Genomic DNA, 12,393 nt, shown 5'->3' on the forward strand with positions numbered 1-12,393 from the left:
GGTATCATAACTTTAAAGATAAAAAAGTTATTGTGGCTTATGAGGCAATGTTTACAAATAAACGCATGAAACGAAAATACGTCTTCACCCTTGAGTAATACAGCGCTAGTGTGTGCAATGTGAGAAATTACGTATCTAAAGGGGTTTTCACATGGATCTCAGCTAAGAAATTATTTCATTTTTTCTGTCAATTATTTTTTAAAAATTAACATCACTTACTTGTTTGTATACATATATTGTGACCCGTGGTGAACAATGTGTAAACCCCTTTGAAAATACGCGATTCCTCACCCTGGTCTGCCTTTTGTTCTTTTCAAAATCGGCCCATAAATTTGTCAAGATGATATGCAAAAGATAAGTCAGTATTAAATAATATACGAAGTTAAAGTAAGTGATTATTTAACTAATATTATAGCAGCGTTTCAATTAGCACAAAATGTATACAAACATTTTACCTGTAGGTATGGCGTATATCGGCTGTTATGTTGACGTTGAAAGCCGTCTTCTGCTGCCAATGTTGTCAAACGACAATTCCAACACCCCGGCACGCTGCATAAAACGCTGCAAGGACAAGGGATACCGATACGCCGGAGTCGAGGTGAGACCCTTTAGTAAAAAAACTTAAGCATTCCGACCCACGCATACTAGAAACCTCTTTCTGTGATAGCCCCATTGACCTTAAAGGGACTAGACACCAGATGGTCCTAATTTCGGAAAATAAAATATTACCTCAAAACAAACCTAGAATTGTCAATGCAAGCTAGTAAGAGGCCGACAATACATCGGTTTAAATGAATACATAAATAAATGCATCAATTTCGTTGATGTCTCATCAATGTTTCCCCGTTTGAAAATAACGCATAATGGTTTCCCAGTTAAAATCGCATGACTGTTTATGAGTACGGATAAAAGTACTGACGCTTTTTTAATCCTACTGGGATTAACGTGGAAGACAACCCCAGTTAATTTTGAATTGGAAAAACTGCCCTAAAACTGCAAAAGATACATGTGTCGTAAGCAATGTGATAAATCAGTAAGTAAGATTCGATGCGTTGTACTCAACGATAACAATTTTATGTAAGTTTTTGACATTTGTTCGTTTTTCTTGCAATACTATCATCTGGTGTCTGGTCCCTTTAACGTTAAATGTTGATGTTTGATCTGTGCCTATTCAGTTTGTCGGCTTCGTGATAATCCTGTGTATATACACTCTTCATGACTTTGTTTACAAGTTGATCGCCGTTGATCTATTTTTAGGATATTTCTTGTTTCAAGTGTGTTGGGTTGGACAGGTTTTGTATTTCGGTTATATCGAATGCTCGTTATCTCGGAGTATTTCCCGAGGACCCCAACGACTTTGATATTACTGAAGTGTCCTTCTTATTCCAGTGGTCGATCGAGTGCTTCTGTGGCAACACATATCGGTTTACACCAAAGAAAGTGGCTGAAAGTCAGTGTTCCTTCAACTGCCCAGGTGACCGCAGATACAAGTGTGGGGATGACTGGAGGATGAATCTGTACAGCACCAGGGGTAAGTCTCAATTGTCGTAATCAAACGGAACTTGATTTGTACAACACAAGGGTAATTATCAACAGTTTCAATGGGGCGGCAACTGTCTGGTACAACACCAGGGGTAATTCAACGGAGACTGTTTATTACAGCACAAGTGATAAGTCAATGAAGACTGCCTTGTACTGTATGAAGGATAAGTCAATGGAAACTGATTGGTTTAGAACACGGGGTAAGTAAATTTTAACTTCTTGGTATAGCACTAGGGGTTAGTCATTTGAGACTGCTTGGTACAATACCAGGGGAACGGCGATGTAAATTGGTTGGTACAGCACTTAGGGTAAGTCAGCGGAGACTGCTTGGTACAACGCCAGGGGAACGGCGATGTAAATTGGTTGGTACAGCACTTGGGGTAAGTCAGCGAAGACTGCTTGGTACAACACCAGGGGAACGGCGATATAAATTGGTTGGTACAGCACTTAGGGTAAGTCAGCGGAGACTGCTTGGTACAACACCAGGGGAACGGCGATGTAAATTGGTTGGTACAGCACTTGGGGTAAGTCAGCGGAGACTGCTTGGTACAGCGCCAGGGGAACGGCGATGTAAATTGGTTGTTACAGTATTTGGGGTAAGTCAAAGGGGACTGCTTGGTACAACACCAGGGGAACGGCGATGTAAATTGCTTGGTACCACCCCTGGGGATAAGTCAGCGGAGACTGCTTGGTACAACACCAGGGGAACGGCGATGTAAATTGCTTGGTACAGCACCAGGGGAACGGCGATGTAAATTGCTTGGTACAGCACTTGGGGTAAGTCAAAGGGGACTGCTTGGTACAACACCAGGGGAACGGCGATGTAAATTGCTTAGTATAGCACTTGGGGTAAGTCAATTGCAACTGCTTAATACATCACTAGGGCTAAGTCAACGGAGACTTCTTGGTACAGCACTAGGGGTAAGTCAATGGAGAATGCTTCGACTGCACTAATGGTAAGTCTCGACAGTCTCAATCACACGGAAACTGCTTCTTCCAATACAATGTGTAAGTCTCAACGGTCCGGACTAGTTGGAGTCTGATTTGCACAGCACAATGAGTTAATCCCTATAATTACCAGTATTTAATACAAAGCGTTAAACAAAATTCAATCGATGTAAAATCACTTAGTAACCGAACCACTTACAAAGCAACATTGTACGTTGTTCAACATATTACATCATCACATCATTTTTCCGTATTTTCCACACAGCATGCGTGGTCTCAAGACATTCAATGAACAAAATTTTTGAAACGTTTCTTAAAACTTAGTCTGGTGAAAAGAAACTGGTATACATTACATTATATATATATATACGAGATACGGTAATGAAATAATATTCTTGTACTTTACATCGATGATTTGCAATAGTACTATTTTCAACTCATCCTTTATATAACTTGTTTAAATTATGTGTGTTGGTCACTGCATTGTATAGTTTTAATGTTGATATATTTGTATTTAAATATAACACAAACAAACTGTTAAGTTGACGTGTATAATAAAATTACGCTCTGTTCTATTCTGATAATCTAAATGTATGTTCTGTTCTGAAAATGCAAATGTGTGTCTGTTCTGTTCTGATAAACTAAATGATTGTTCTGTTCTGATAATCAAAATGAATGTTCTGTTCTGTTCTGATAATCTAAATGTATGTTGTGTTCTGAAAATGCAAATGTGTGTTCTGTTCTGATTAACTAAATGATTGTTCTGTTCTGTTCTGATAATCAAAATGAATGTTCTGTTCTGTTCTGATAATGCAAATGTGTGTTCTATTCTGTTTTGATAATGCAAATGTGTGTTCTATTCTGTTTTGATAATCCAAAAGTGTTTTCTGTTCTGTTCTGATAATGCAAATGTATGTTATGTTCTGTTCTGATAATGCAAAGGTGTGTTCTGTTCTGTTCTGATAATCCAAATGGTTTTCTGTTCTGTTCTGATTATCAAAATGCATGTTCTGTTCTGTTCTGATAATATTGATGTATGTTCTGTTCTGTTCTGATAATCAAAATTATTTTTTTTTCGTTCAGTTCAAGTAATGCAAATGTGTGTTCTTTTCTGTTCTGATAATCCAAATGTGTGTTCTTTTCTGTTCTGATAATTCAAATGTGTGTTCTTTCCTGTTCTGATTATCCAAATGTGTGTTCGTTTCTGTTCTGATAATCCAAATGTACGTTCGTTTCTGTTCTGATTATCCAAATGTATGTTTTTTTTTCTGTTCTGATATTGCAAAGGTATGTTCTTTTCTGTTCTGATAATGCAAATGTATGCTCTTTTCTGTTCTGATAATGCACATGTATGTTCTGTTCTGTTCTGATATGGCAAATGATTCGTGCCTTTCAGAGTGTGACGCCAATCCTTGCCAAAACGGGGCTACCTGCTCGGAAACTTCCAATAGTTACTCGTGCAAGTGTCCTTCCGGTTGGACCGGAACCAACTGTCAGACCGGTGAGTATGTATATATATATAAGTCATTATATCCTTATATCCAAAATCACCAAAGTGCGTTTAAGATATGCATGTGTGAGAAATTTATACCAACAAATAAACGTCAAGAACAGTCAAATCCGTTCGATTGATATATCACAGGGACCGGCGAAAATACTTCGAGCTTCGCGAATATCGAGCCAAACGGGAATGCTTACACGGAGTTAAACAAAATCGGACCTTTACATTAAGTTCGAGCCAACGAGGAAATTAAACCAATGGGTTTCGATTGTATATAATAAATAACAGTTCGATAAAACAGTGAAATGATCACTGGGTTACCATGAAACAATAAATGGAGTGCATTTGTAAACATGTATTTATTTTGAAAATGCATTACAGTCGAACCCCGTTGGCTCGAACTCGTTTGGCTCGATTTCATCGATGGCTCCAACTGGATCTAAAGGACTGAATTCTTATAACTGATTGTTAAAATTCCCGCTTGGCTTGAACTCCCCGATGCTCGAGGTATTTTTGCAGGTCCCTTAGAGTTCGAACCAACGGGGTTTGATTGTACTAAGTTATATTTATATAAGGTCATCGGTTAAATTCTATATAATATTAAAATATCCTTCTGCATAGTTGTAGAAGTAGTCTTGATATTATTTCCTGGTTTTAAGTTAACATTTGGTAAAAGCAAATTTTGCAGAATGCTATGAAAACATTTAGTGATTTATGACGCTTTTCAGATTACTAAATAGTCCGTGTCTTTTGCCGACTTATTCCTAGTTAGTTTCATCGCCAGATATTGTTTAAGAATGTGGATCGGCAAACAATTTCTTCACCAGTTAGTTCGCTATGATTGTGCTATGTATTGCATATTGCAATTGCATAAGACAAACTATACACATCTGTTCTAAACCATCAGATTTGACCTCATGTTACCAACTTTCATCTAAATCCACATAGCCGTTGATGAAACTCTATGAAATCTGAACACCATCAAAAGGTTTCGTTATTCACACACAGTATCACCAGTGGTAAATGTTTCAAGAAAATTCAAAACCATATCATCCATCTTGTCAGAATCGGCAAGCAAGCGTATTACGATAGCTTCTGAACATGACAATACTCTACAGATTTTCGGAGTAACTTAAAATGACTTTCCTTGTCCAACGGCTGTTTCTAAGATTCATGTATCCATCATTTATCCATATTTAAAATGTCTATGAATCAAGAACAGCATTCCAATTGCGGAGGTTACAGCTTTTTGTGCATCTGCTGATGGCATGCATATTTTTAATTTGTTAAAAAGAAGGTCTTGTAGCGTATTATTTTCGTGCGATCTTTTAAATACGTCCTTGAGCGTGAATCATTGAGATTTTTTATGCACCCCGGACGCGTCAAACCGAATGACGTTAACACGTGCCATGGTAGCAATTGCTCCCTTGCCCAATAAAACTGGAATCGTTATTAAAGTATAGGATAGAGTGTATTAAGTTATTTCTTCGTGAATAAATAACCTAAGGAAGCGGAGCGCAGAAAAGCGATCGTGGTTTCTTATTCACGAAGAAATTACTAAATAGATTATAACCGAGTGTTAGCCCCTCCCACATTGCATCAGCATTAAAATGTATCCGTGCCCCTGTCAAGAAGACCTGTCAATCACTGCAAAATATTGTGAGGTCATCTGTAAACTGAACAGGACTCGAATCTGTGACGTAAAGAAGGCAAAAACATAAACTCGTCTTTTCCTACACGATGTTTTGTTTTCGAAAGCAAGCTTACATTACAAAACAGATTCCATCTTACGTTGGTTTTACAACCATAAACAATACACGAAATTCGATTAACCTCCGGAAAATTCCATGCCAATCACAAGTGTTGTTGTGTTCCTTTCTGCAATCTACAATATCAACTCGAAAAAAAATGTTCTTCTCCATCTTTGCTTGCCTTTAAGTATAACCTTACAGAGAATAACAACAACAACAAAGTAGTTCCTTATTTCTACCATGTGCGGAATCACAAGCTTAAATGTCACTCACGCATTTTTTCGTATGCGCTGTAACATTCATGGTGAACAATTGTGAACATACAGTCGAACCACGATGGCTCTACCTCCCAGGAACCGGCGAAAATACCTCGAGCCTCGGAAATTTCGAGCCAAGCGGGTATGCCAACCTCTAGTAGAAAGAAATCGGTCCTTTACTTCCAGTTCGAGCCAACGCGAAAGTCGAGCCAAGCGAGTTCGAGCCAACGTGGTTTGACTGTATTGTCAATAGCCAAAATTGCCGATAGGGAGACATTGATTATATCTACTTACCACTTCTCACACTGTCCATCTAATCATGCTGATAGATTTCATCGCTTCGATCAATTTATCTTTTTAAGGCCTTCGCCCTTTTAACTATTTCTGTTCGGATTGAAGGAAGCCGCTGCCAGACTAACACTGCGTACAACATTATATTAGTCAAACTAAACGTGTTTGATCGTTTCAGCCTATGAACCAACCAACCTGATTCTACAACTTGACTACATTTCCTAATCACATGATTTCCTCCATCCAGTCACATTCCGTCATTCTCAATATGTCTACTATTAAAGCTGCACTCTCACAGATTGAACGTTTTGACATTTTTTTTTTGTCTTGGAACGAGCCGATTTATTCGAAAATGCATTGAAACCAGTGATATAAGAATGCTGACAAAAATTCAGATCGCAGATTTTCATATTTACGTTCAAAAATGGATGTTTTATGCATTTTTTAAACCGTTAGTGTGTAAGACATAAAACATTAATTTTCGAACAGAAATATGAAAATCTGAAATCTGATCTTTTGTTAGCAGTCATATGTCACTAGGTTGTAGATATTTACACAAAAATTGGCTCATTCCAAGACAAAAAATAAAAAGAAGTTGTCAAAACGGTAAATCTGTGAGAGTGCAGCTTTAAGCCTTACTACCATTTAAATATTATACACTAGTTTGACATCAGTTCAATTTCATTCAATGTTGTCGCATATCTTAAGTAGAATGAGCTTTACAAACTCCCACAGCACTTACACAAGTATAGGCCGCTTACAATAGTGACAGAAGCGACACACTGCCTAAGCTTCAAGGCTGAATTCTGTGTTCTGTCGTGACCCAAGTATCTAAAAGGTTTGACAGGATTCATGTACAGAAATTAGCAAAATAGTTGATAGCTATCATAATTTGAACGAATGTCGCAGTTTTTTTAAAAATAAAATCGACCAGATGACTAACTTAAAACGGGGTAAAGGTATTACAATTTAAAGGTAAACAATTCTCTCTAAAAATAGGAGCAAATATATAACAGGTTTGGTTTAGGCTTGTTTAGTCTGATATTGACAAGACCTTGTTTTCTTATTGCAGATGTAAATGAATGCACGTCAAATAACCCGTGCAAGAACGGCGCTGGGTGCACCAATACAAACGGCGGGTACAGGTGTTCGTGCACAACTGGATGGCAGGGTACCACGTGCACTACCGGTAAGCATCCGTTCATAAACCAATACATATGTTCGTGCACAACTGGATGGCAGGGTACCACGTGCACTACAGGTAAGCATCCGTTCATAAACCAATACACATGTTCGTGCACAACTGGATGGCAGGGTACCACGTGCACTACAGGTAAGCATCCGTTCATAAACCAATACACATGTTCGTGCACAACTGGATGGCAGGGTACCACGTGCACTACAGGTAAGCATCCGTTAATAAACCAATACACATGTTCGTGCACAACTCGATCAAAGGGGTGATATAACATCATTGATTATATCGGTATTGTGTTCTGAAAGGATTAGTCCTACAACATCTACCTGGACATAAAACGGCCGAAATATGTTTCCTAAATGTAAGATTAGATACTATTTAACTTATATTCAAGACACAATAAACATACATTGAAACATCTCAATATAAACTACCGCCCATAAATAATTGGTTGTTTATCAATTGTTGGAATCATTTCGTTTTAAATATTCAGCCAGGATTGCCCGAAGTCTAATCGACAGCACATGAGTCTTTTCTATTGATATTTTGTTTGACCTCATGTTTCTTACACTCATACAATCATAATGGGATATTTAAAAACATTGTATTAAACCTTGAATTTACTAAGACGAGCTATGTTGGACAGCTGAAACGTACCAATCTAAACATTAACGACGTCAATTAAAAATGCAATTTACAATGACGTCGGACGTATTCAATTAAAGTGCAAAAACAATATAACTTATGCCGTTATACGCCTCGATGAGCAGCCATGGTGAACATTTAGTTTAATATTTAACAAAGAAAGCATAGCATTAAGGGTTATATCTAAGTTTACGGACAGTGATGCTATTTGGACCGAAGCTTACCGCCAAGTCCATCAACTGTTTCCGACCCGACATGTCATGTTTTATTACTAAACTTATACCGAATGTTTTATGCCGACCAAGGCTAACTTTAAAGTATCATATATAACAAGCATTGCATTTGCTATAAATGACCATTATGTAAGTTCTAGCAATGATGGTAAATCTAATTAAATTGAACTATGAAGTATGCCATCACGTATGCCCTTACTGCAATAATGCTAGTTGTTTGAACTATGAAGTATGCCATCACGTATGCCCTTACTGCAATAATGTTAGTTGTTTGAACTATGAAGTATGCCATCTCGTATGCCCTTACTGCAATAATGTTAGGTGTTTGAACTATGAAGTATGCCATCACGTATACCCTAACTGCAATACTGTTAGTTGTTTGAACTATGAAGTATGCCATCATGTATGCCTTTACTGCAATAATGTTAGTTGTTTGAACTATGAAGTATGCCATCACGTATGCCCTTACTGCAATAATGTTAGTTATTTGAACTATGAAGTATGCCATCACGTATACCCTTACTGCAATACTGTTAGTTGTTTGAACTATGAAGTATGCCATCACGTATACCCTTACTGCAATACTGTTAGTTGTTTGAACTATGAAGTATGCCATCACGTATATCCTTACTGCAATAATGTTAGTTGTTTGAACTATGAAGTATGCCATCACGTATGCCCTTACTGCAATAATGTTAGGTGTTTGAACTATGAAGTATGCCATCACGTATACCCTAACTGCAATAATGTTAGTTGTTTGAACTATGAAGTATGCCATCACGTATACCCTTACTGCAATACTGTTAGTTGTTTGAACTATGAAGTATGCCATCACGTATATCCTTACTGCAATAATGTTAGTTGTTTGAACTATGAAGTATGCCATCACGTATGCCCTTACTGCAATAATGTTTGTTGTTTGAACTATGAAGTATGCCATCACGTATACCCTTACTGCAATACTGTTAGTTGTTTGAACTATGAAGTATGCCATCACGTATACCCTTACTGCAATACTGTTAGTTGTTTGAACTATGAAGTATGCCATCACGTATATCCTTATTGCAATAATGTTAGTTGTTTGAACTATGAAGTATGCCATCACGTATGCCCTTACTGCAATAATGTTAGGTGTTTGAACTATGAAGTATGCCATCACGTATACCCTAACTGCAATAATGTTAGTTGTTTGAACTATGAAGTATGCCATCACGTATACCCTTACTGCAATACTGTTAGTTGTTTGAACTATGAAGTATGCCATCACGTATATCCTTACTGCAATAATGTTAGTTGTTTGAACTATGAAGTATGCCATCACGTATGCCCTTACTGCAATAATGTTTGTTGTTTGAACTATGAAGTATGCCATCACGTATACCCTAACTGCAATAATGCTAGTTGTTTGAACTATGAAGTATGCCATCACGTATGCCTTTACTGCAATAATGTTAGTTGTTTGAACTATGAAGTATGCCATCACGTATGCCCTTACTGCAATAATGTTAGTTATTTGAACTATGAAGTATGCCATCACGTATACCCTTACTGCAATACTATTAGTTGTTTGAACTATGAAGTATGCCATCACGTATACCCTTACTGCAATACTGTTAGTTGTTTGAACTATGAAGTATGCCATCACGTATATCCTTACTGCAATAATGTTAGTTGTTTGAACTATGAAGTATGCCATCACGTATGCCCTTACTGCAATAATGCTAGGTGTTTGAACTATGAAGTATGCCATCACGTATGCCCTTACTGCAATAATGTTAGTTATTTGAACTATGAAGTATGCCATCACGTATGCCCTTACTGCAATAATGTTAGGTGTTTGAACTATGAAGTATGCCATCACGTATGCCCTTACTGCAATAATGCTAGGTGTTTGAACTATGAAGTATGCCATCACGTATGCCCTTACTGCAATAATGTCAGTTGTTTGAACTATGAAGTATGCCATCACGTATGCCCTTACTGCAATAATGTTAGTTGTTTGAACTATGAAGTATGCCATCACGTATACCCTTACTGCAATAATGTTAGTTGTTTGAACTATGAAGTATGTCATCACGTATACCCTTACTGCAATAATGTTAGCTGTTTGAACTATGAAGTATGTCATCACGTATGCCCTTACTGTGAACTATGAAGTATGCCATCAGGTATACCCTTACTGCAATAATGTTAGTTGTTTGAACCTACCTTATAACTTGGTACTGTTGCATTTTCCATGTGCGTATTATTGAAACAGAACGTTGGGACAGAGAATACCATTTTTTCAAACTCACTGGCTGGGGAAAATATTAAAATAAAATGCAAATAAAGTATAATGTTACACACTTGAAATGATTTCAACTTTACATATGTTATACCTTTGTTTCGTAGATATAAACGAATGTAGAACCAACAACCCGTGCGACCACGGGGCCTGCACCAACACAAACGGCGGATACACGTGTGCATGTCAGACCGGCTGGCAGGGAACAAATTGTGACACAGGTACGTATCATAATTTTACCAACATTTGCTCGTATGTTTATTGCCGTATAAACATTTCAAACGTTAATATTTCACTATTTTACTGTAGGGTTAATGACGTCGGGCTTATCAAATCCAAGTGCAAAACCAATACAACCAATACCTAATAACTCCTTGGTTAGCACTACTGTAAACATTTGGAATTCCGGTTAACATAAAATAAGATGTTAAAGGGATATTCAATGAGGTCTAACATTGAAGAGTTAAAACGATGATAAATATACATATTTTTTACCTCTGTCTCATAGATATTAACGAGTGTTCCCCTACCAGCCCGTGCATCCATGGGACCTGCTCAAACACACTCGGCGGTTACACGTGCACATGTGAGACCGGTTGGGAGAATAAGAATTGTGGCACAGGTGCGTATAATGTGTATTGGTAATATCACAATATATCCATGTATGTCGATTGATGAACATCCATTACATACGTCAATTATTTACATTTGGGTATATGGCGTCGTACGTATTCAATCGAAGTACAAAACCAATATAACTTATGCCGTTATACGCTTCGATGAGCAGCCATGGTGGACATTTAGATATTATATTACACAATGGAAACATAGCTATAAGGGTGGTGTAGTTTTTCATGTCAATAGTTATATCTAAGTTGACTGACATGGATACTATTTATACAGAAGCGAAGCTCACCGCCATGTCCATACACTGTTTACGGCCCGACATGTCATGGTTTATTTATCAAATTATAGCGAATGTTTTATGCCGACCAAGGCTAACTTTAAAGAATATATTACAAGCATTAGATTTGCTATGAATTACCATTATGTAAGTTCTAGCAATGATGGTAAATCTAATCAATTTGAACTATGAAGTATGCCATCACGTATGCCCTTACTGCAATAATGTTAGTTGTTTGAACTATGAAGTATGCCATCACGTATGCCCTTACTGCAATAATGTTAGTTGTTTGAACTATGAAGTATGCCATCACGTATGCCCTTACTGCAATAATGTTAGTTGTTTGAACTATGAAGTATGCCATCACGTATACCCTTACTGCAATAATGTTAGTTGTTTGAACTATGAAGTATGCCATCACGTATGCCCTTACGGCAATAACGTTAGTTGTTTGAACTATGAAGTATGCCATCACGTATGCCCTTACTGCAATAACGTTACTTGTTTGAACTATGAAGTATGCCATCACGTATGCCCTTACTGCAATAACGTTAGTTGTTTGAACTATGAAGTATGCCATCACGTATGCCCTTACTGCAATAGCGTTAGTTGTTTGAACTATGAAGTATGCCATCACGTATGCCCTTACTGCAATAATGTTAGTTGTTTGAACTATGAAGTATGCCATCACGTATGCCCTTACTGCAATAATGTTAGTTGTTTGAACTATGAAGTATGCCATCACGTATGCCCTTACTGCAATAACGTTAGTTGTTTGAACTATGAAGTATGCCATCACGTATGCCCTTACTGCAATAATGTTAGTTGTTTGAACTATG

At 37.4% G+C, this 12,393-nt stretch overlaps 1 protein-coding gene across 1 annotated transcript in view; it reads left to right on the plus strand.

Moving 5' to 3' along the window:
• LOC128235852 (neurogenic locus notch homolog protein 1-like) overlaps nucleotides 1–12,393 on the plus strand; it is a 51,255-nt gene that overhangs the window by 13,521 nt on the left and 25,341 nt on the right. The window contains exons 4-9 of the mRNA XM_052950647.1: nucleotides 462–598; nucleotides 1,390–1,531; nucleotides 3,887–3,991; nucleotides 7,363–7,479; nucleotides 10,758–10,871; nucleotides 11,159–11,272. Coding sequence (XP_052806607.1) covers nucleotides 462–598; nucleotides 1,390–1,531; nucleotides 3,887–3,991; nucleotides 7,363–7,479; nucleotides 10,758–10,871; nucleotides 11,159–11,272 — 729 coding nt within the window. The remainder of the gene's footprint in view (nucleotides 1–461; nucleotides 599–1,389; nucleotides 1,532–3,886; nucleotides 3,992–7,362; nucleotides 7,480–10,757; nucleotides 10,872–11,158; nucleotides 11,273–12,393) is intronic.

This window comes from Mya arenaria, chromosome 1, assembly GCF_026914265.1.
Source record: "Mya arenaria isolate MELC-2E11 chromosome 1, ASM2691426v1".
Classification (NCBI taxonomy): Eukaryota; Metazoa; Mollusca; class Bivalvia; order Myida; family Myidae; genus Mya; species Mya arenaria.